The sequence below is a fragment of the Asparagus officinalis genome, chromosome 4, assembly GCF_001876935.1.
Source record: "Asparagus officinalis chromosome 4, Aspof.V1, whole genome shotgun sequence".
NCBI lineage: Eukaryota > Viridiplantae > Streptophyta > Magnoliopsida > Asparagales > Asparagaceae > Asparagus > Asparagus officinalis.
Genome location: NC_033797.1, coordinates 53,129,237 through 53,155,554, shown reverse-complemented (window position 1 = coordinate 53,155,554; position 26,318 = coordinate 53,129,237). Strand labels below are relative to the sequence as shown.

The following is a 26,318-nucleotide window of genomic DNA, read 5'->3' as shown; positions in this document are numbered from 1 at the left end:
AGGAAATTTATGAAAGTAAAATAAATGTTGATTAGCTGTAAGTAACAAGCATCTAATTGTTTAACTATGTACATTTACGAATTATAATTTGTGTAGTTAAAGTTAAAAAAACTCTCAACAGAGTTTTGTACTTTCCATATTTAGCAAATTGAGTCTAAAACTGATACGTGTGTATCTTCTTCTCTGCTTCGGGAGCTTAGTGATCCTCATGGGAGCTTGAGGATAGGTGATTCTTATGATATCTTGAGAATAGTGGTGTGAAGCGACACGGCAGAGCACAGGTGGAAGCGTGAAACGAGACGGCGAGCAGCAGATTTGAAGAATTCAGATTTTAGCTCGTGAGTCGACTCATACATGTACATGAGTCGACTCATCAGGTTGAGTCGACTCATGCCTGTCATGAGTCGACTCACGAAACCTAGCCGTTTTGTCAAAAGCTTCTGCTCGGTCGACTCATCAATCATGAGTCGACTCATATGCAGTCATGAGTCGACTCATCAAGTTTTCCTGGGCAGACTTGGTTTCTGTTTTGAAGGAATTCTAGTTTGGTTTGGTTTTGGTTATTTATCAGATTGCCACCACGTTGTAAACCCTATAAATTGGGACTGTTGAGGGTTCTAAATAGGGAAGAGAGAGGTCAAGATGTAGATCTAAAGGTTTTAGGTCTAAGTGAGATCCTAATCAAAAGGATTAGGGTTTAGATTGTGAGGATCTATGAGATCTTAAAATCAGTTAGATTCAAAGAGAGATTCTAATCTTTGTATTAGGGTTTAGAGAGGATTGAGAGGTTGTTCTCGATTCTAGTGAGATTGTGAGGGGGAGATTATAATCTTTTGTTCTTCATCATCTAGAGAAGGTATTTTCCTTCACCATACTAAATTATTCTTGTGTTTTAGTTGTCTTCTTCTCAACCCACCTTTTGGTAATTCCGTGACTAAAGGATGCTCGCACGGTGACTCGTATCAAGTTGGTATCAGAGCATCAGATCCGGTGGAAGGGCATCCTGTGTGTGGTCCCTGCTCGATCGCAATATAAGAAGCTTAACGAGATCCTTTTCTTTGGAAGGAGTTCAGAGATTAAGGAAGAAGAAGATGATTGAAGACCACAAAGATGGAGAGGCCTAAGAGTTCCCTTAGCAGAAGTTCTAAACTTGAAAGGGACTTCAAGTTCTTAAAGAGGGGAGCCATGATATGTGTGTTACTTCTTCTCTACTTTGGGAGCTTAGTGATCCTCATGGGAGCTTGAGGATAGGTGATTCTCATGATATCTTGAGAATAGTGGTGTGAAGCGACACGGCGGAGCATAGGTGGAAGCATGGAACAAGACGGCGAGCAGCAGATTCGAAGAATCTAGATTTCAGCTCGTGAGTTGACTCATACATGTACATGAGTCGACTTATCAGGTTGAGTCGACTCATGCCTATCATGAGTCGACTCACGAAACCCAGCCATTTTGTCAAAAGCTTCTGCTCGGTCGACTCATCAGTCATGAGTCGACTCATATGCAGCCATGAGTCGACTCATCGAGGTTTCCTAGGCAGACTTGGTTTCTGTTTTGAAGGAATTCTAGTTTGGTTTGGTTTTGGTTATTTATCAGATTGCCACCACGTTGTAAATCCTATAAATAGGGACTGTTGAGGGTTCTAATTAGGGAAGAGAGAGGTCAAGATGTAGATCTAAAGGTTTTAGGTCTAAGTGAGATCCTAATCAAAAGGATTTAGGGAAGAGAGAGGTCAAGATGTAGATCTAAAGGTTTTAGGTCTAAGTGAGATCCTAATCAAAAGGATTAGGGTTTAGATTGTGAGGATCTATGAGATCATAGAATCAGATAGATTCAAAGAGAGATTCTAATCTTTGTATTAGGGTTTAGTGAGGATTGAGAGGTTGTTCTCGATTCTAGTGAGATTGTGAGGGAGAGATTATAATCTTTTGTTCTTCATAATCTAGAGAAGGTATTTTTCTTCACCATACTGAATTGTTCTTGTTTTTTAGTTATCTTCTTCTCAACCCACCTTTTGGTAATTCTACGACCAAAGGGTGCTTGCACGGCAACGCGTATCAAAAACCCAATGGAAATCATTAAGCAGACCGCTAAGTAATATATTCTCTTGTTTGAAATGCTGACAAAATTATGTATCTATATGGTATTCTAATAATGTTGTAAGTCAATTGGTGAACTTATTAATGCATCTTCACTAATTATCAATTGATTTTCTAGCTCTATACGCAAATCATGCACACATGTTTGTGGATTATCTCCTATACACATACAATATCACTTGTGCATAAAAAACTTCAAATTCACCTTATGTACATATCCAAACATTATAATCTATATAGATATATGATTTTCATAAAATTATGTACATAATTTAATACACTTTTAAACAATCCAAAACATCGCAATAACACGCATAAATAAACCTATCATGACAACACATATTATCTCTATACACCAAAACATCGCAACAAAATTAGATATATCAAGTGTACTGGTTTACAAATAACTTATGTTGATAACTTGAATGGAGTCAATATAGAAAATCTATAAAGCGATCACATAATACCTAGAAGTCCACCCCTTCCCCTTTGTCTCCCACTTATTACATATTCAGATCAACCTCGTTCTCCATGGATGTGGGCTTGCACGAGCTCGCTGTCCGGTTACATGTGTGGTTGTGATGATCCAGCTTCATCGTCATTCCTGCAAGATCTTTCTCGCCTCTATCAATTTGGTCGACCTACATTTAAGGGATCCTCTCTCCACCATCACCTCTTGACTATTTTTTAGGGTATACCTCATTGTTTAACTTGCACCCTCACTATATCAGTTGTTGAAGAATGCACTCAACCAGTAAAATGTCTTGGCATCTACTACTTGAATTGGCATAGCCTGGGTGCAAATATGCCATTAAAACTTAGGGAAGAAGCGTCAGTTTGGGCTGGAGAGAAGAAGAGAGAGAAAATTGTAGGAGGAGGAGAAGCTAAGGTGGGACAGGATGAGATTTTAGGAATGAGCGGGGTTAGAGAGAATGAGAGAGAGAGAGAGAGAGAGAGAGAGAGAGAGAGAGAGGAGAGTTGAGATCAAGAGAGAGAAAGCGGTTGTGCCTTAATTTTTGGCACGACTAGATTTTATACCCTGACAAATACACGAGACTACTAGTCTCGTGCATTTATTAAGTCTGCCATTTCTCTCTATCGAAAACATGAGGCTGATAGCCCCTTGTATTACATGGGATTACTAGTCCAATACATTTTAAAGAGTAATTTAATCTTCTAATTCGCATTCGCTACTTAAACGGGATTACTGAGTAGTTTAATCTCCTAATTAGGGCGAATTGAAGTCTCTATTATTTATATAGGATTACTAGTCCAATGCATTTTGAAGAGTAGTTTAATCTCCTAATTAGCATTCGCTACTTACACGGGATTAGTAGTGCCATGTATTCTAAAGAAAATATTTTACAAAACTAGCCTCTTCTTTGCCAGCGTTAATGACATGGTAAAAAGATGTCAATTTTGCTAATTATTTAGCAAAAACATCGTTGTGCTAATTATTTTTTAAAATCGGTCCCTTTCAAAAAATTCTCCATATATTTATCACTATATATCTGCTCCTTTTTTCTAAACCAATGGTCAAACAGAACTTGAAAATCATGAAGTTCTAATAAGAAAAGAGTATTATAATTTTATGTTATTCTAACATATCACATGTCGAGTAAATATGATCTCAAGATACTTCCTCTATAACTCTGCAAGTGAGAGAAATGTATTAAAAAGATCAAAATCTCAAGAGCAGCTCTACTTACAATTTTATATAAGGGATAGCAAGAGAGTGAGATCTCACTCTAATAGCACTCAACTTATTGAGAGTAATGTAGTATCATAATGTGTGTTCTCAAAAATAGTTATTGAAGTATTAGGAGAGGGAGGAAAAGGAGGCAAACTGAAAATATATATGATAAAAGGTACTTAATCTACCATACTCAATTTATGAAAGATTTGATTGATAACAATATTTTGCCCATGGTAAATAATTTGGAGGATGATAAAATTATTCTGTTGATTTTTCTTTCTTCTTTGCTTGACTTCTTTTCGACTTAGAAACCACACATATATATACTACTACAATGACTCTTAGATCTCCTAACAAAAACTCTTGAATTTCCCAACAACATTCATTCATCTAATATATTCATGTATTTGACTCTTCAAACAACTAGATGATCTTCTCAATTCTCAAGGTAATTAATCAAGTTTACTTTCAACATTCTCCCTTAAACTTGATCCTTCAATCCTGTCAAGCTTGCCTTCCAATAAAGAAAACACATCATATTTCAATGGCTTAGTAAATATATCTGCCACCTAATCTTGCAATTTCACAAACTCAAGCTCAACTTCCTTATTCATTACTTGATCACCGATAAAATAATATCGAGTATAGATATGTTTGCTCCTTTCATGAAACACTAGATTTTCAAAAGTCCAATAGTCAACTTGTAATCAACACAAATTTTGGTTGGCTCTTCTTGTCTGAAATGAAGATCTTTGAACAAATTTCTTAACCAAAGTGCATGAGTGACACCCAACGGCTTCACAAGTTGAAAGAGTGACTATCGGCTACTTCTTTGAAGACCAAATAAAAGCAGTTTCGCCAATAAAGAAAGTGTAACCAGTTATACTCTTTCAATCATCAACATCTCCGGCCCAGTCGCTATCAGTGTATGCAACAAGTTCAAAGTTGTTAGAACTTGAATAAAAAACCAAAATTTTTTGTACCTTTGATGCACCGGAGAATCCTCTTTGCTACCAACAAGTATGAAGACTTTAGATCTTTCATGTATCTGCTCACGAGCCCAACACCATAAAGAATATTGAACCTTGTGCAAGTTAGGTAGCGAAGACTACCAACCAAGATTTTGAAATAAGTTGCATCAACTTTGCTTCCATTATCTTTCTTGGACAAATTGACTCCACATTCAGTAGGAGTACTCACATGATTGCTATCCTTCATATCAAACTTATTAAAAATTGTCTTTTCATATCCCTCCTGAGAGATAAAAATTCCATCTCAGCCTTGCTTCACCTTGATGCTAAGATAATAATACATGAGTTTAATGTATGTCATCTTGAACTCACTAACTATGGAGCTTTTGAACTCCTCAAATCATGTGTGGATTATTTCCTGTAAAGATTAAATCATCCACATACAATCATAGAATAAGAATATCTCCAAGTATATTTACCTTGGTATATAAGGCATGCTCATAAGGACATTTAGAAAAATTGTGAGCTTAAAAATATTTATCAATTCTGATATTCCAAGCTCTTGGTGCTTGTTTCAAGCCATAAAGAGTTTTCTTCAACTTCAATACCTTCGATTCTTCTCTTTTCTTGATATAACCAAGAAATTGATCCACATAGACCTCCTCTTCAAGAACATCATTCAAAAATATTAACTTCACATCAAGTTGATAGATTGGCCATTTATTCTGAGCTGCTAAGGAATAATCAGCCTTATAGTTTCAAGACGAGCTACTGGAGAGAATATATTGTCATAGTCAATTCAAGCTTTCTGCTTGTAGCCTTTGGCAACTAACCTCACCTTATGCCTCTCGACTTCTACTTTGGCATTCTTCTTCTCTTTAAAACCCCATTTGACTTTAATTGCTTTATTGCCTTCTGGGAGTGTTGCAAGCTCCCATGTACCATTCTTCTCGACAGCCTTGATCTCTTCACCCATAGCGGAACTCCACTTTAAATTGTGAATTGCTTCTTCAAAGTCTAAAGACTCACAACCAGCAAATAAGCAAAATAATATTAAATCATCTTGGTTTTTAGTTACCTTATACAACTCCCTCAAACTCCTAAATTTTTTAGGTTGTGGGCTCGATGATGATGAGGGTAATGCTAAAGATGTCATCAATTGGGGCGACTGAGGTGTGGTTAGCGATTATGTTGTTGGTGATGATAGAGTGGATGTTGATGGAGTATGTGTTGGAGCATCTTTCCTGATCTTAGTCTCTTCACTAATGAAAGTAATCTGGCTGCAAATTTCTCCTTGGCTCCAGTTCCATGATTTCTCTTCATCGAATTGAACATCTTAACTAACAATAAACTTCTTACTACAAGAATCATACATCTTATAACCCTTGGTTCTTGAATCATTGTTGATGCATACATATGTAATACTCCTCATATCGAGCTTATTTCTCTTCTGCTCTAGAACATGAGTATAGCCAATACTGCTGAACACCTTGAAGTGGCTCACATATAGTTTGTAACCTATTCAGGTTTCTTGTGGAGTAATATTTTTGAGCATTTGAGTTGGACATCGGTTGAGAATGTAGACGATGCAAGAAATGGCTTCAGCCCAAAAGGTTTTTGGCACCTTCTTACTACTTAATGTACTTCTTACCATATTCAAAATAATGTGATTCTTCCTCTCAGCAATGTCATTTTGTTGTGGAGTGTAAGGAGTGCTCTGAAAATGTCAAACTCCATGTTCTTCACAGTGTGCTTCAAACTCTTTGAAGTGAACTCTCCATCTTGATCTGATCTGATAGCTTTAAGATAAACTCCTTTGAAGTGAACTCTCTTTTTCCACATTAATTTTAAACTTTTTAAACATAGAAAACACTTCATATTTGTTCTTCAAGAAGTATACCCAAATCTTTCGAGAAAAATCATTGGTGAATGTGAGAAAATACCTATTCTCACCAATTGAGGTCAGAGTGACCGACGCACACACATCAGTATGTCCAAATTATAGTGGTTGTGACACATGAATGAAGCCTCCTTTGGGAAAGTAGCCCGATGATGCTTCCCCGCTAGACATCCTTCACAAAATTGCTTGAGATGATCGATTATTAGCAACCCTCTCACCATACTTCTATCAACCAATGTCTTCGGACTGCCAATATTGAGATGTCCAAATCTTAAGTGTCATAGCTAAGCAAGATCGTTGGTACAAGCCTTCAAACATTTCTCATCTCCACCTTTGAGGTTTAGTATGAACAATCGATTCTTTAATATTTGTACTTTTGCAATTAATCTTCATTTTGATCTCGAAGAAAAAGACTATGATCTTTCATATGAAAATCATAGCCCTTTTATAAGAGCTGTCACACAACTTAATATATTGCTTTTCATATTGTGCACATAATAGACATCAGTGATAATTTTTTCTTCTTCATTTTTTAGTTGAATAAGAATTTTCCCCCGGCCTTTCACTAGAATCTTTTAAAAAATCTCCAAAGCCACCTTTGCCATTCACAGATTTGTCTATGTCGATGAACATACTTCTCTTTCCTAACATATGGTTGCTAACACCAGTATTAAGATACCAAACATCCTCCTTGTCACCATCTCCTCCGAATACTAATAGAAGAATATTATCACCATCTCATTTCTGAACATAATTCACCTTCTCTTCACCTTGATTGTAACAATAATCAGAAGAGTAATAGTCATATTTCTTACATTCAAAATATTGAACTTGTGTTTTCCATCGGTCTCCACTAGATCTACCATGTTCACGGCCTCTAAAAGATCTTTGATTTTGAACTCTTTCTTCAAAGTTGTTGTGATTTCCTCTACCATAGAAACCATGTCCTCGGCCTCAAAATCTTACTCGAAATCTTCCACAGCCACAACCTTTGTTACTTCCTTCTTTTGAATCTTTTTGGCAATCCTTCATAGAAAGCTTAGTTTGAAGAGTCTTCTCCATCTGTTCATTTCTCTCACTAAATCTTTTCTTGTGGACATTTAAGGAACCTAAGAGTTCATCAACCATCATCTTCTCCAAGTCTTTTGACTCTTCAATGACACAAAACAATATAGTCAAATTTTTGAGGAAGTGATCGAAGAATTTTCTCCACCACACGAACATTTTCAATCTTCTCGTCATTTCTACGAAGTTGATTCACCACGGCTAAGACTCGAGTGAAATAGTCAGAAACTAGTTTATTTTCCTCCATCTCTAAATCTTCGAACTCCTTTCAAAGTGTTTGGAGTCAAACATTTTTCACCTTCTCCAATCCCTTATAGGAGTTTTGAAGTAGCTCTCATGCTTGTTTTGAGGTCGTCGCAACTGAGATCTTCTCGAATGTTGATTCATCTACTCCTTGGTAAATAAATTAGAGGGTTCTACTATCTTTCTTACTAGACTCTTTAAGCGAGTCTCTCTGTGCTGCTGATAGCATACATTCAGCTTGAAGCTTTTCAAAGCCTTTCACCACAACATCCCAACAATCTATTAATCCTAATAGAGCCTTCATTTGAATACACCAATTTTCATAATTTTCTTTGGTGAATTTAGGAGCAACAAATGGGATCATTTCATTGGAACTCATCTTAGCTCTGTAACTAATTTGATAATAATATTTTGCCCAGGATAAATAATTTGGAGGAGGATAAAATTATTCTATTGGTTTTTCATTCTTCTTTGTTGGACTTCTTTTCAACTTACAAACCAGATATATATATACTACTACAATGACTCTTAGATCTCCTAATAAAAACTCTTGAATTTCCTAACAACATTCATGCATTTGACTCCTCAAATAACTAAATGATCTTCTTAATTCTCAAGGTAATTAATCAAGTTTACTTTCAACACTGATCTGATATTTTGTGAGCATTTCTCTAAGTAAAACTCTAGTAACTACATCCCCCCCCCCCCCCCCCTTCCTCCCTTCCTCTCTCCCTTCTCTGAATAATTTCAAGGGGTTTCTCTCTTTAAACCAAAAGTTTTACTCCCACTTATTTAAAAACTCACTCACTTTTATAAGCATCCATACATCCAAAAGTAATCTTATCTCTTATTTTTAAACTCATTTTCCCAAATACTACCTTCCTGTACACTGTATTTGAGAAAAATAAAAATAATTTCAAGATACCCTTTTTTAAATTATAATCCCTCTTTCACACAGGAAGTCATTAGTGATCTCATTCTTTAAAACCCCCTAACCAAATTTCATCAATCACATCCAAATCCCTCAACGATGGCCTCTGAGTTCGCCGATGACAAGCGAACCTCATTCGTGGAATTTAAGATTATCGCATCCAGTGACCCTCACATGCTCTAGAAACTCTATACGCATATTGCTCTAGTTGATCGCCTCTTGTCTCCTTTGCCGAAAACCAGTGAGTTCCATCGGTGCCTAGCAAACTTCGAACGTGCCTCTAAAAACTCTTAGAGACTCTGATCCCCTTCGTCCCTCAATCCTCGTCAACAGAAGCATGTTCATGAAACCACGACTACTAATTCCTCAGCCATGAGTTCTTAAACATTGATGGAAAATAATTTTGAGGTAATTTTTTGTAATTTTTCTATTTTCTTTTTTGTAATTTTTTTGTCAATGAAAGGAAATTTGAGAATATTTGTAAATGTTATATACTTTCATGTTGTTCACAAGATGGACTTGGGAACCTTTTGGTTCAATGCTTGGTGCTCTAGATAGATGTTGATAATTGTGGTGATTTTGTTAGAGTTCTATTATTACTTTCTTAATGCAATATTTGCTACTTGCGGCGCAAAGCAATTGTTGTTGCTAATATTTTGTAAAAGTTTGGTTGATTTTGGGAACATTGTATACAACATCACGTGTTTACATTGCTCAGAAAAAAATTGATTTGATATTTACCACTAAGTTTTAGAATTTTTAGAGACCATAAAGAACTATACTTTATCAATAAAGAGCTATACTACGGTTATAGAGAGCTATACTTTGGCATAAAGAGCTATACTTTCATAATAAGGTGTCACACTTTGCTGTAAAGAGCTATACTTTTTTGAAAACTAAAAAATTAAGAGTGGACCTCTCGTCGACATGAATCATTGATCAAATAACACATAGTATACATCATCACACATTTACATTGCTTAGAAAAAAACTGATTTGATATATTTCACAAAGTTTTATAATTTTCATAGACCATAAAGAGCTATACTTTATTAATAAAGAGCTATACCATAGTCATAGAGAGCTATACTTTTGCATAAAAAACTATACTTTCATGATAATGTGCCACACTTTACTATAAAGAGCTATGTTTTTTTAAAAACTAAAAAAATTAAGAGTGGACCTCTTGTCCACATGAATAATTGATCAAACAACACATTATATACATCATCACATGTTTACATTGCTGAGAAAAAAATAATTTGATATATTTCATAAAGTTTCAGAATTTTCAAAGACCATAAAGAGTTATACTTAATCAATAAAGAGCTATACTACGGTCATAACGAGTTGTACTTTGGCATAACGAGTTATACTTTCATGATAAGGTGCTACACTTTATTGTAAAGAGCTATATTTTTCTAAAAGATAAAAAATTAAGAGTGGACGTCTCGTCGATATGAATAATTGATCAAAAAACACATTGTATACATCATCACGCATTTACATTGCTCAGAAAAAACTGATTTGATATATTCCATAAAGTTTTAGAATTTTTAGAGACCATAAAGAGCTATACTTTATCAATAAAGAACTATACTACGGTCATAAAAAACTATACTTTGACATAAAAAGCTATACTTTCATGATAAGGTGTCACACTTTACTGTAAAGAGCTATACTTTTCCAAAAACTAGAAAACTAAGAGTGGACCTCTCATTGACATGAATAATTGATCAAATAACACATTGTATATATCATCATATGTTTACATTGCTCAGAAAAAACTGATTTGATATACTCAACAAAGTTTCAGAATTTTCAAAGACCATAAAGAGTTATACTTTATCAATGAAGAGTTATACTACGGTCATAAAGAGCTATACTTTGATATATAGGGCTATACTTTCATGATAAGGTGCTACATTTTACTATAATGAAGTATACTTTTCTAAAAACTAGAAAATAAATTAAGCACATAGCTTTGAACAAAGCTGGGATTTGAACAAAGCTGCGATTTAACCAAGAAGTGGTCAATGAATTATAGAACCTTTAGAGCATCATTCATATCTATCAACCATTAAACAATCAAGTACATAGCATTAAACTGGTGTACAACAATTCCAAGATCAATAGATAATTGCATCAAGGAGGTTGAATGAAAATAAATCAAAATCACCACTACAAAATCAACACAACATGAAACATCAAGTACACAGTTCTGAAACAATGCAATTTCAACAATAAGAACACAATTACAGCACGAAACAATAATTACACATCACCACTACAAAAATTAACACACTATGCAACACAACATACAACTTCAAATAACAAAGTTAACTGGACATTTTATATTTATTGTCCAAAATCACCACTTCCCAAAACCGCCGCTACAAAATCAACACAAAATAAAATAGTCAAGTACACATATCTAAACTCCTACACAACTTCAACAATAAGGGCATCCTAGACATATATTCGGAGTCTACTTCCTCGGTAAAAGCATTTTCTAGTAGATTTTTTAATTCATTCGAGATAAATGCAATAGCGATCTTTGCTCTTAGAAGTTCATAATCGTTCTGATGAATGAATAGAGTTGTGCCATTGATGATGGATTATATGTATCTCATCATGACAATGTCACAATCTAAGCTCATGCACAAACAAATACCACAATCAATGATTACATAATAAAATAATGATATTTCAAAAAAACTACACTAATACATTTTAAGTTATGGTCATACCCATCCTGTTGAGGAACTTGTTGGGTTTCTATACTATACCATCCATATTTCCTATTTTTCATTCATCATTAATGCAAGCAGGGAAATTGTTCATAATATATACACCTCTGCACGTTCCCACTAACCAACAGCAATTATGTTCATAATGTACATATAATTATATGCGTATAATTGTCTTTTAAAAAAACTAAATGAAGAGTACAACATAAAGAAAGGGATAACAACAACTCAAAATGCTTAATTACATCCGTTCCAAAAATTATCAGTAAACTTGTGTATTTATTTACACATTGTTTGAGCTTTATATCTCGAAAGAAAAACTAGTTATATTACCAATATATTATACTTTACACGGTATAAATGTTAACCAAATACAAAAGAAACTAAAACACTACAGAAAGTTTATGTACACTTATTTGTAATATTTGATGCATGTCTTAGAATAATTTTTTTCTATTCCATATAGACCTCTGTTCTAGCTCTACATATTCTTTTTACATAATTGTCATTCTTTCTTTAACAGTTTTTCTGTGAATCTAATCACCGTTGTTTCATAACTACTTCTTGCCTAAATATAGTCTTTTTTGACAAGTATATAATATGCTCTGTTTTGAAATGTAAGAAAATCATTCTAATATTAACAAATCTAAAATATTGTATATAATAGTATACGGCAACGGCAACATGATTACCTAAAAACACAATAAATAAATGACAACGAGTCTTCCAATTCAATACAACAAGTCAATCTTTCACAAGGGAACCAAGCATTCAAAGAAATTAATAAAATTCATGAGATGACAATAATTTTAGAGAAATAAAATTTACTTACTTTGTAGCTTTAGTCTTTGATTGGGAAGAACCACTCGATTTGCAAATAAAGATTTTTTTTTAAATTATTTCACAAATGAGAAACATCATTAAACAAATGTGGTTTACTTGAGAAATTTGGCAAGTTTGAATATTTTTTCAAATCATAACAAAATTTTACCAAATGGCCAAATCTACCACAAAGATCACATTTAAAAATATGTGATTTACTAGAAACATTTGGCAAATTAGAATTCTTTTTCAAATCAAAGCAAAACTTTGTCAAATGGTCAGAACGATCACAATAATCACATTTAAACACATGAGCATGCTTATGATGAACATGATGAGTATGTGCATGTGTATGTGATGAAGAAGCCTTATGAGATGCACAAGAAGCATTGATATTAGTATTTTTAGATTTTTGTGCATCATAGCAAAATTTAGCTAGATGGCCTTTTCGGCCACAAGTGAAACATTTGTAAATTTTGCTATATATGTGTGCATGGTGTATGGGATGTCTAGATGTAGTAGCATGAGACTTAGCACACATATCCATATATGTGTGCATGGTGTATGGGATGTCTAGATGTAGTAGCATGAGACTTAGCACACATATCCATAAGCTTCTTATGATTATTAATGCATATTTTCAAAGTTGAATCTAAAGATGAAATGCGTTTATTATTCAAATCTTCATTATTAGGCACATATGCACTTTTATTAGAAGTAAAACATAAATAGTCATTTATAAAAGAAGCAGTATTATTTTTTATGTTCTCAACTTCTAACATGGCATTATTTTTGTCATGAATCAAGTTAGCAATATCTAATTTCAAATTTTTATTTTCCAAATTTAACATATCATTGTTTACCTTAAGAGCATCATTTTCTTGAGTAATGATATCAAATTTGGAAGCTAACTTCTCATGATCGGATTTTAAACCTTTATGCTTGTTTTGTAAATCAATAAAATTTTTATGCAATTTGTTATAGGCATGCAATAAATTTTCACTAGCACAGGCGAGTTTATCAAAAGATAAATCATTATCTGAATCTGAATCGCTTACTACACAAGAGTCATCCTCTTGTGATCGTGTGCATGATGCTCCACATGAACTTAAAGAAGAATCCTCCAAAGCTTGTCGGATTACCTCCAAGTCCCCTTGATGTGCTTCAATAAATTTCCAAAGTTTGTAAGCACTATCAAAATGAACAAATTTGTTAGAAAAGGATGAGTCAAAAGCATTAAGCAAAAATTCTAACAAAAACTTGTTCATTGTAAACATTTTATGATCATGTTTGTTCCACTTGGATTTCTCCGAAGTGGACACAATGTAAGCATCATCTATAATTTTCCATAAATCGAAGTGTCTAGATCGAACAAAAAGTTTAAATCTAACACACCATTGGGCATAAGGAAAATTATCTAATCTAGGAACAATATTGATGGCATAACCTAAACAAAGTACACCGTACATATCCATAATATATATATTTGTGCAAGCAAGATACAAATGAAATCAAAAATTGGATTAGCACAAAAAAGATAACTTGGATCTTTAACTCAATGCGATTAGACCTTAAATCAAAGAACACCAAGCTCTGATACTAATGTTAGACCCTAAGGTCGCTATGAAAGAACCCTAGAGGGGGGTAAATATGGTCTTATGCTAATCTAATCTGATTTTATACCAATTAAAACTAATTAACAAATATATCCTAGCAAGTATGATATGCTACAAGATATGTGCAAGGATATACAATATAAACAAGGGTAAACAATATGATCATGCAACAATGGCGATATAACAATATGCATGAATAAATGCACCAATACCAAACCCAAATACAAGGAAATGATCACGGAGCTCGGACCTTCCGTCCTACGTCTCTGCTCCCCACTCACGGGGAGAATCTACTACACAACCTGGTTTGGAAGGTGGAACTTCTATACACACTAGGTTTTCTAGCTAACCGAAAACTCTACACACTCGGTTATCAAGTCAACCGACAACTCTCACAAATCCTCACAAAATACATACACAAGCTACAACCTCAAGTGTTGGTCCTCACGTATCGACTCCCTCAAGTGCTCGGAATTATCACCTCTCACTAGGCCACCGACGCCACTCCTCTCGGTATCGACTCCGTCCTCACCACACACTCCTCTCGGTGTACAAGTGTATTACAAGTGATCTCACGATAAGCACGCAATACAAATATATTTATTCTCTACAATGAATGAGAACACAATGTAAGCTCATACTCTAAGTCACATAATCCCACAACCCAATTATACAATGTATGCAAATACAATAAGCTCAATGGTTGTGCTAAGTCACATAATCCCACAACCCAATTATACAATGTATGCAAATACAATAAGCTCAATGGTTGTGTGTCACTAGTACAAAGTGGCTCAGCCCCAACGGTTGTAACCGTTGGGGCAAATCATGACCCAAACGGTTATAACCGTTGGGGCTAATAAAACGACCGTTACGGCAAGTCGCGTAGGGGCTAAGTCAGCCCCAACGGTTGCCGAACTTGCCCCAACGGTTCCACCCGTTGGGGCAAACTGTTTGCCCCAACGGTTGGAACCGTTGGTGCATATATTAGCCCCAACGGTTACAACCGTTGGGGCTAATACATGCCCCAACGGTTCCAACCGTTGGGGCAGTTAAATAAATTAAAAAAAAAGAAAATCAACCAAAAATATTATGCACAAATACTGGAGATGATCATCATGCAACAGATTACACACCAGAAACATAGAGAAATCGAAATTGAAAAATCTATCGATTATCTAATTCTAACCATTCTTCGTGATTCTTGCCAAGAGTATCAGATTATAACATCATGTTGAGTTTTCTTCCATACGAGTTTGAGAGGAATGTCTTCTCTCCAAAAGACTAGCTTGAATCTTCACTATCCATTGTCATTCTCAACTCACGAACAATGTATTTGCCCTTCTCTATCGGCTACTTTATTTGAAGTTATCAACTCCAACACGACAACCCATAGCTCCAATTCGTGCACCTACTTAACAAAAGATAAAATATTTTGGATGAATATACCTGTTTTTTGGTGAATATCAGGCATAATGAGATTATTTAAGAATTGCAGGGTATAAATAAGCAGTTATATAAACTAAGAAAATGAGGTTGGTGAATGAATATACCTGTTTTTTGGATGAAGTTGGCTAAGGGGCATCAGTTGGCTTCAGATCCTGAACAATAGACTTGCTCTCCAGATCCCATATCTTCACTCTCTTGAGTGGCAGCACAGAGCCAGTACCTGTTTGGACTGAAGCACAAGGCATGAATATATTTTCACATAATATATCCTTACCAGTTACATTTCAAGCAGTAAAAGAATATAGCAAAAATCTAACACCGACTACCAGTTACAATGAAGTTTTATCTCAAGTTTCGTGGTCAGCTAAGGAATTATTTTGTTTCATGCAGCTGTGTTGAGGAACATTTTCATTTACTATCAAGATGTTTGGAACTTGAAGATTTCACTATTGAATTTTGTAAAAATGGGTATAAACTTTAGCTGGACTATAAATAGAGCCTATATTTTTAGCCAATACTCACATGTCCTTGTTTCTTAATTAAATGTTCTCTCCATTTTGGCCATCTGAGCTGCTTAGCGAAATTTCTAGGTACAAAAGTATATCCTTCCATTACAGAACGTAACTATGCAGAATAAAGAAAGAAAGGCAAATGCCTTACATTAAGGTACATGGACATCTACACAATAAGATGAGAAAATATGCATGAGAAAATATCAAATCCCAAACCTGCCACTACACCAGTTATTTCACCTGAAGACCAAGCTGAAACATGTCCAGCCAGTTCAAAGTTCAAGATGGATCAAACCATTAAAGCAACTATTACCATGTCAAATATGAAAGGCATTGTGTCACCATTTCTCCAAGATGAGACCAGAGCCTATTCATGAGAAGAATAAGTAAGCCAAACCAAAGTAACAGTAAACAGAGAATATCATGTGTAACTTAGAACTAGGATTCTTTCTGACTTGTTTTGAGGGGTGAGAGAGAAGGAACATTTGCTTACATCTAGGTAAGTGGTCCTGTTGCTAGCTCTTTCTCCATGGTAGCGAGAATCAATTGCCACTGCAATATATCCCCTTGAAGCATATGCCTGTATAAAGAAACTCCTTGAGCAAGAAACAATCCTTCTGCAAATAATTTCCTATGTTACTATGAGAAATACGAGAAGCGGATAGAACTACTAAGTCTATTTCACCTCAAGTAATGGATGTAATCATTCCTTGCAATTGTAAGAACTATGCAAAAATACAATAGTTGGCTGTCTCCGTGGAGCACTTACGATCAAGACAGGCAAACGGCCTTGATTACCAGCCTGCAAAAATATTAAAAACAATATCAAAAGAAGATTCAAAGCTAAGATGCAGTGTAAAAAGCTGCAGTTATATGAATTACATTATTGATCATATAACTATGTGTATGGACTACTTGATGCTTCAACATTACTGACATTATGGTACCAAGCAATTTTCACTAACTAGATACAAGTTGAATAGATTAAATTCAGGCCAGCTATAGTCCGCAGATTGCAAGAAAATTTTCATAACACCATTGATGAAGTTATGCATTTGGCTAATATGGAATAAAATTGGCTATGAATTTGTAGCCTCATCTTCATAGATCTCCTGAGAGTGGCCTTAACCTTATCAGAGTCAGTAAACTTACTTTGATAGTAGGACTGTGGAGTTACTTACTTTAAAGTGAGTATAGAATTACTTTCCTAAAATACTAGAGTGACATAAGCAGTAACAAATAATTCACATAGGACGATAGTTTCATTAAGCATAGACTGTTTCATTTGCAGACTGTTTCATTAAGCACCTCATCAAGACCAAAACCATCTTCATGAAGCATCCTCCAATAAAATCGGTGGAAAAAACTATATGTATACAGATCAAAACTAAAACTAAATTTTGCGCAAACACTGGAAGTATAATATACTAGTGTAGCATCGATTCTACCTGCCCGTCCACAGTGCTGGAACCCCCACAGACTAATCCACTAAAATTGAGAGTTCTTTGCTATCATGGCAAACATGTTTTATATTTCAATTGTATCATTCTATCATAGCAAACAACATAAGCATAAAATTCTAATGTGGAACATGTTTTATTCAGACAATTTCCTCTATCAATCTACTTAAAAATGAAAAGGAACAAACCTTTTTCTTGGGGAGAAAAAGGGCATACCTATAAATTGAATTTCATCATCAAATGAACTTTCGTCATCTTGAAGGTGGTGATAAATGAAAGTACTGTTGTAAAGATTTCTAGAAGCATGTACCACCTGCATTACAAAAAAAAAACCAACAAAAATTAAGTCACCTGTATAAAGAGATTGACAATTGTCGATGGTTTGATATATTTCAATTGTTGCACTATACCACTATTTTAGAAGAAATTGGGATGTGGAAAGAAAAGAATAGGGAAAAATTTGATGATTTTGAAGCAGAGAGTCTGGATATGCTAAGGAGTTCTGAAATTTCTTATGATTGTGATAATAGAATTTCAAGTGCGGAAATTTCAAATTTGTTTTTATGACTTATTATTCATTTTCTTCTCTTGAGTGAATATTCTATATTGCAAAAAAAATCAATAAAAAGTGCAGCTAATCACTTAGATTAAGCAAGGATTCAATGGACATTAATAGCATCAAAGATTCAATGGAAAGACAGTGTAGAAAAATGTACAAAGTGGCGTTCTAAAGTCAATATCGTATATTATCCAAGCGTCAATATCAATACCAAAATCTTAATTTCGATTACAAAGTCATAATAAGATGAAATTAAAAGCTAGGTTTTTCTACGTGCTTTTGCGTCGACGTCAATGAAAACCCAATCAAAATCACAACTTTCTGATCAAAATTCTAGTTTTTTTATACTCACATTGAGAATATGAGAAATCCCAAAAGTCTTGAGAACTTGAATCCATGATGCATGGTCGTAACTACCCAAGTAGAGAAAATCCTTGAGAATCTCAAAAGGAAAGGCACTTTCTTTGTCGACTGAAATAGAAACAGGCACGCGATGACCACAAACTCCGCAGGTTTCTTCTTGCTTATGATAGTGATCACAGATTTCGCATGGATTCTCCCTCCCCCCTCTTTCACCGGTAGAAGAGAAAAGGAGAAACAAACAGGGAAGGGAAAAACTGAAGATTGCAAGTAGTCAAGGCGTCCTGCGAGTTGGAGAGGTGGCGAGGTCCGATTTGGGGAGGAAGAACTAGGGTTTTTTGCGGGGGTCTCGGGAGGGGGGTTTTTGGTTTTTTAACTTTTTCACGAAAATAAATGGGGGGAGATTTCCCTCTGGCTAAAATCAATTTGTCCCAACTGTTCATTAATTTGTCCCAACGGTTTGAACCGTTGGGGCTGGTTTTCACCAGTCCCAACGGTTCTATCCACCCGTTGGGGCTGGGCTATTTTTTACTAGTGTGTGTAAACAAAGAGTAAATAAAATCAACTAAACTCAATATAAACAATAGCTTAATAAAATGGTAATTAAACAATATAAATGTAAATCTAGATTGAGTTTAGGAAAACTTCTCTATAGATAACAAGAGAGAGGGAGAAGAGTGAATGCTTAAACACCAATGATGATCTCCACTTGTTCTTGTGAAATTCTCTTCACAAACAAAACTCTTAAACACTCTTTTAAACAAACTAAAACAAACTTTAAACTCTTGTTAAACTTGTTTAAAACATTCTCTTGGATTATTAAAGAGCTGAAGGCAATGGGGTATTTATAACAACCTAAGACATCAGCCAAAACCCAACTGAAAAGACAAAAAAGCCATCAGAAAACACTGTTGGAAACTAGTCGTTACTGTGCAACGGCTCTTTCATAAGTTGACTTATGAGTCGACTTATATGAGTCAACTCAGCAGAAGAAAAATCATAACTGTGCTGCACTACGTGAGTCGACTTAAGAGTCGACTAATGAGTCGACTAAACATGCACAGACCTGAAGTGCACAGAAAAACTAAACTTTAAACTGGGTTTAAAAATATCAAATAAATTCTATAAAATATAAAACTTTAGAAAATGATTGTAAACATGATAATAAACATGTTACAAAAACTGGTTTTCAAAAAGAACTTCCTAAATATAAAATATTATTATTTTTTAAAATAGTCCAAAAACATAAAAACTAAACATACATGCTTTTGACATTTGACTTAAACAAACTTTTGAAACTCTACAAATGATTTTATAGACTTAAAGAAAGATGTAAATTATTGTTATGAAGTCTATAAACTAGAAACACAATATTTTCACAAATATGTATATTCTATGCAATATTTTCTAAAACACAATAATAAATATGAAATATGTGATTTTATATTTATGAACATGAAAACTCAAACCTTGTGTTGTATATATATATATATATAACTATATATATACAAGGAAACCAATATAATGTGTGTGTATATGATTGAGCTTAAAATACTAACACACATAATATAAACCTAAACTAATGTTACCCAAGCTTGATCTTGATCTTCATTGTAGCTTAACTTGGTAAACTTTGCGGATGAAGCTAGAACTTGGATCTTCAACTTGAATTGCATAGGTTTCACCCACTATTCCGCTAACCTCCATTGGATATGATCGTTAAAGCGCAATTCTATCATCCTCCAACACGTTGTTTGTCTACAATAAATAGAAATACACAAACACTAGACAAACAACATAAGTGGTAAATTGTTTGTTAAACATCATCAAAACAAAGAGACCAACACAACAGTGGTTTTTTATCCTTCGCCAGAAAGTTGAAATTACCTTGTCGTGATGCACCAAAATAAGAGCGAGAGATGCGTGTGATGCCAAATTAAGAGCGAGAGGGTGTGTTTATGCAAACTTGAGAGATTAAGGATAATTATTTTCAAGAATTTTGAGATCGATTTTCGGGTTTTGAGGTTTGATAATCGCTCTTAGGGCTCTACGAGGATCCCTCTATTTGGGAAAGTGAAATGGAGGAGAGAGAGAGGAAGAGGCCGGTTATATTTGGGAATGAAGGGTAGTTTAGGAATTTTTAATTTATTGGGTAAATACAGAATAAAGAATGAGGGTTTTAGACATATTGGGTTTAAAAATAAGTGGGAGGAGGTATATTAAGTGTATTGGTGTTTGGAAAAGTGGGTGAGTTTTTACATAAGTAGGGGTAAATTTTTTGATTAAAAGAGAGAAAACCGTAATTTCAATATACATGTGCATTTTAGTGTTTTATGGTCAGTTTGCAAATCACCTCCTGATAACGACTTTTTCTTTCCTCCTATATTTGTGCTTTGTATTTGCTGTTCATTTGATTTGGAGATATCATTTTGAGTTGGTTTCAGATTGGATTAAGGTTCAAGAGAGATTTAATCTATCTCCTCATAGCCTCAACTAACGGAAAAAGAAACGAAACACTAGCAATTCAATAATAATATTATATTGCCTTCCCCTCTCCCTTTCTTATGCTATATTATGGTTTTGGCGATATTGGGAGGAAGCATTCTTTTACTCTGCTTGATGATGAAGTAGTAGTATAAATTTTGCGAATAAAGCAATGCCACGTTGCTCTTGCCGTAGAATTGGCGACACAGTGACGAAGTTCGGATTTTTTAAAGCAGAGAATATTTTGGATGTTGCACGGTCGACCGCGAGTGGCGCTTGGCGCTGCGGTCAACCGCGAACATGCACAGCATAGGGAAAGTCTCTGGATTTTTCGCGGTCGACCGCAAGTGGCGCGGCGATCGACCGGCAAAACCCTGTTGTGTTTTTTGGTTTCGATCGTTGAATCCAGTCGACCGCGATGGGTTCGACGGTCGACCGCGAGTCGGGTCTAAGCCTGCTTCAGTTTCATGCACGATTTGTTTAGGGTTTATTGGATCATATTGATCACTTTTGGGGTAGCTTGAAGGAGAGTTTTGAACACAGAAAAGAGAGTTCTTTTCTGAGCAAATTGTTTGAGGGTTTTGTGAGAGATTTGAAAGTTTTGTTTGAGAAGTTAGTTTGAGTGATCTTGTAATCTCTATTTTGTACTCTCTTTCTGTATAGTGAAAACTCATCTCCTTCTTGCCCCATGGACGTAGGCAATTTCCCGAACCACGTTAAACTTTGTATTTGAATTTGTGCCATTATTGTTTGATTTGAGTTATCTTCTCTCTCGGTGTTTGGTTTGGACCCTCGGCGCACAACAAAGGGCTTCCGCGCACAACAAGTGGTATCAGAGCTCAGGCTACGCTTGGGCTAATTGGAGGAGAGATCGCTTTGGAAGTTCGTTTAGGGCTTTAGTTGGTGATAAATGTGAGATTTTTCCTATTTGTGAATCTCGTTTCCATCATGCGGAGTGAGATCTTTCGGAGGCTCTTGTTATGGTTATAATTAGAGGTTAAAATCTCTCCTTTATCAGTTTGGATTTATTCTTTGTTTATTCTGCATTGGTTTGTTGGTGCTTTGAGATAGATGGCCGAGAAAGAAGGAGTTGAGGCTGAGATATTGGATTATTGAGGAGTGTTTTAACCTGTAGATTGAAGTCCTTTGAGCACATTGGTATGAGCAAGAAGATTAAGGTGGAGTTTGGCACTTCTATCCATCGATCGATAGGTCTTTTAGGTGGTGTTCATTCAGGTATTTGGGGGCCTTCCAAGGAGGCATCGTTAGGAGGTAATAGGTATTTGATTTCCGCAGTTGGGGACTGTTCCAAGTTCCGTTGGTTTGAAGTCAACAACAGATGAAGGAAGTGTGTTAGCAGAAAGGTAACCCGTCATTTTATTTTTGGTAGCAGTTCTTTCTTGTATTTATGTCGAGCTCACGGCAGTTTGAAACACTTCATTGGAGAGGAGACATTAGGGCGACGAGATGATATGACAGTTTTGATGGATTATTCCTTACTGGAGGAGGATCGACATTTGTTGTCGAGCATTTTATTGCAGAGGAGTTTTGGAACTTCGATATATTTGGGTCATCTTAGTCATAGGTTGTCGATTGTTGCGTTTGAAGTTATTAGATCTGGTGAAGCTGCTTCAGATTTTGGGTTGTGTCGGATGTTTGGTTACCCAGTATTTGGTCACATCAAGGATGTGATATTTGATCTGATTGTACATTTGAGATTCAAAGGCTCGTTTGGTTATCAGTGGGGAGACTCTGATTTTTTTCTAAGCAGGTATGTCACATTTGACTCTCGACAGGTAGAGAGTGTTGATCAGATTATTGGGATATCGTAGCAGGTGGAGGACGATGTTACTCCATGTTGGGTGGAGATTGCTCCACATACTCTAGATCATATTGTATCATTTAGATTCCAGCTGAGGTGACACGGTTTAGGGATCGTTTGGATTTGGATGCAGATGATGAGTTGGTTGATTCGTTGCAGCTGGTGGACATAATTTGGATTTGGATATGGCCGTTGATTCACCTCAGGTGGAAGTGTTTGGTTTGTTTCATTTTGGGGTCATTGGGAGAGCTATCAGCCGCAAATTTGTTGGTGAAGAGTTGAGAACTCTTCTATTGGATTGAGAGTCTTTAGAGGCAATTTGGTGAACTACTTGAAGACTTGATTCCTTTGGCAAGAGGATACGTAGACAGTCATTTATGATGCAGCCGATTTGATGGGTAGATACTGACGTTTGGAGAGTGTTCACATTCTCATTTGGGTCTCGACTTGTTGTGAATTGAGTCCATTGTTGTGATTTCGTTTCACTTCGTACTGGACACAACAAGTGGGACATTTGGTTTGGTTGATGTCGACTCAGTTTTGGAAAGACTTCACCGAGGTGGAGAATTGTAGAATTGGCGACACAGCGACGAAGTTCGGATTTTTTGAAGTAGGGAACATGTTGGATGTTGCACGGTCGACCGCGAGTGGCGCTGCGGTCGACCGCGAACGTGCACAGCACAAGGAAAGTCTCTGGACATTTCGCGGTCGACCGCAAGTGGCGCGGCGATCGACCGGCAAAACCTTGTAGTGTTTTTTGGTTCGATCGTTGGATCCGGTCGACCGCGATGGTTGGGCGGTCGACCGCGAGTCGGGTCCGGGCCTGCTTCGGTTTCCTACACTGTTTGGGTTTCCTGTTTTATATAAATAGGAACACGATTTGTTTAGGGTTTATTGGATCATATTGATCACTTTTGGGGTAGCTTGAAGGAGAGTTTTGAGCACAGAAAAGAGAGTTCTTTTCTGAGCAAATTGTTTGTGGGTTTTGTGAGAGATTTGAGGGTTCTGTTTGAGAGGTTAGTTTGAGTGATCTTATAATCTTTATTTTGTACTCTCATTCTCTATAGTGAAAACACCTCCCATTTTTTCCCCGTGGACGTAGGCAATTTGCCGAACCACGTTAAACATTGTGTTTGAGTTTGTGCCATTATTGTTTGATTTGAGTTGTCTTCTCTCTCGGTGTTTGGTTTGGTCCCTCGACGCACAACAAGTGGCTTCCGCGCACAACACTTGCTCCATATCCAGCACCTCCTAATGGCAATTCCATAAATATCTGATGCAAAAAAAGTGAATAACCACGCCTCGCTCAAAAAAAAATCTCGACTATCATATTATGTGTACCCAATGGTTTCACTTTCACTGAGTTTGTAACTTATATATGGAAAAAAATAAAAGAACTATTTTCTTCATAACTAAATGAAAATTTTCCCTTATTTGTTAGGTTCACAGAGCCAGCTTGTGTGTTCTGGATGTCGAAATCTGCTTCTGTATCCGCTTGGTGCATCGTCTGTGCGTTGTGCGGTTTGCAATGCAGTGACAACTGTTCCTCCTCCCCGTAAACTTCAAAACTCTTTTGGCCAAAGTGTCGTGTGAAAGAAAATAGTCCTATAATAACAACAACATAAATTAATTTTTCATTTCTCAGGTTAATTACTTCTTTTTTGTTCTTGCAACAATTTGTTATTATTTTTCATTCTATCATTTTCAGTTGAACCAGCCATGTAAATGATGAAAGCCAGCTATTAGTTAAGGAAAATTTAATCTATAATGCATATAGACGTCTCTTTTTCACCCTTTCAAAAGTGCATTTTGATAATAAGAAAACAATTACTTTCTGAATTAAATTGCATTATTGAGATTTTTATAGGAACAGAAATGACTCAGCTAGTTTGCGGAGGTTGACACACTTTGTTGATGCAATACGTGGAGCTACGAGCATACAACGTTCCTGTTGTCACACTGTCAATCTGGCTTTGGAAGGTGAGATAACTATCTTCTTTAAATAAAGAATACTTGTCCAGGAATTACTAGATGTTTAGTGATAGACTAAAAAGACACCACGTTGTTAGAAAGTAACTGGATTATGGCTGGGAGAAAACATATGAACAGGACACTATTATACGGGTTAACTTGATCAGGATACGGAGCACCAAGGATACAAAAAATTATAAAAAAAAAACACCTCAGTAACATTAAAGATGCATAGTCCTGAAAAATCCTAATTCAGCTTCTTCAGTTCCAAAATATTTTTCAGTACTAGAAGAAAATAATAAACTGCAGTGGTGAGTATCGATGGATCCAAACTTTTTCTGGCAGCAAACCAAGTTGCCCATGTAAACGGTGGGAATTGTCAAATGTTGTTGATGTATCAATATGGGGCAAGATCACTGAAATGCGCGGTTTGCAATTTTGTGATATCAGTTCATGTTTGTTTCCTTGAAATGTTGGTTGTTTTGACATGTACTTGTTTATTTGTTAGTTCCGTTTTAGCTTCTTACCTCGCAAAATTTGGCATTGGAGAGATGTCCTATTTTTGACATAATTTGGCATTGGAGAAAGAAAAATAACTCTCAAGCTTAGGGTTATTTTTCCAATATTTGCAGCTTGCACCAAACACTGAACAGAAGCCTCGCAGCTGAAAGTTAAAAAGCAGTGAAATCTATCAAACCGATTTGTAATAGCCATGGAAGAAATTGTTTCTAAGTTGAAGATTACTTCATCTGATATCTCTTGCGGCATATGAATTCTATGTATTGACTATAGAGTTCTTGTTACTACTCTGGATAATCATTCTCCTCTCCCTCCCTCCCTCCCTTCCTCTTTTTTCCTTTTTGGCATCCAAAATAAGGAGTTTAAGTGTTAGTGGTGTGAGGATAGTTTGAAATAAATGATGTTTAAGTTGGATGGTCGAAGCATTTTGTTTTTAGTTGGATTCATCGTCTTGATGAATTTGTCTACATTAAGTATTAACCTACATTAAGTATTAACCTTCTGTGTCTATAATGTTGTTATTTCATGGAGGATTGACGTAATGAGAGGTAATGGTCCTTTTTTTCTTTTTTGTGATTTTATCTTAAGATGAATTTTCTGACGAATTTATATTCGAGAAGACTTGGTGTTAATTTTCTTTCTTTGCTCTGACATAAATGTTGTGTTCTAAATATTTTCTATGTCTAAAGAACATGCTTTTCATGGTAATATTTAAACATAGCTGGTTTAGAAAGGAAGCCATTTAAAATGAATTAACTTGCGAGAAGGAGAACATATAAAAAAAGGATGACAGAAAAAAGTTTCAGAGAAAAAAATCATTCTGATGGTATATTTATGAGGCTCTAAAGAAAATATTTTCTGGAAATATTGAAAATAGAAACAGGAACCCTGCCCACAGTCTGAGCAGATAAGGCTCTAATTAAAGAAAGCCACACGCCACAAATTTTTTTTTAATAGATAAGTCCAATAACACTCTTTAAATTACCTGATCAAATTTTATATAAATTACCTGATCAAATTTGGAGGAAACATTTTCAGAGTTCCCCATCAATCCATGACTCACTCGACCCATTTCCACAACGCAATCCA

General features: G+C 35.6%; 1 protein-coding gene across 1 annotated transcript; it reads right to left on the bottom strand.

Annotated features, from left to right (window-relative positions):
- LOC109838717 (protein-tyrosine-phosphatase IBR5-like) lies at window positions 15,182-26,301 on the bottom strand. The gene is made up of 5 exons (XM_020407140.1): window positions 26,239-26,301; window positions 18,426-18,707; window positions 17,731-17,827; window positions 15,647-15,771; window positions 15,182-15,504 (listed from the first exon to the last, which is right to left on the bottom strand). Exons 1-4 carry the CDS (start codon window positions 26,299-26,301, stop codon window positions 15,668-15,670), a joined length of 546 nt encoding a protein of 181 aa, XP_020262729.1. The 3' UTR covers window positions 15,182-15,504; window positions 15,647-15,667.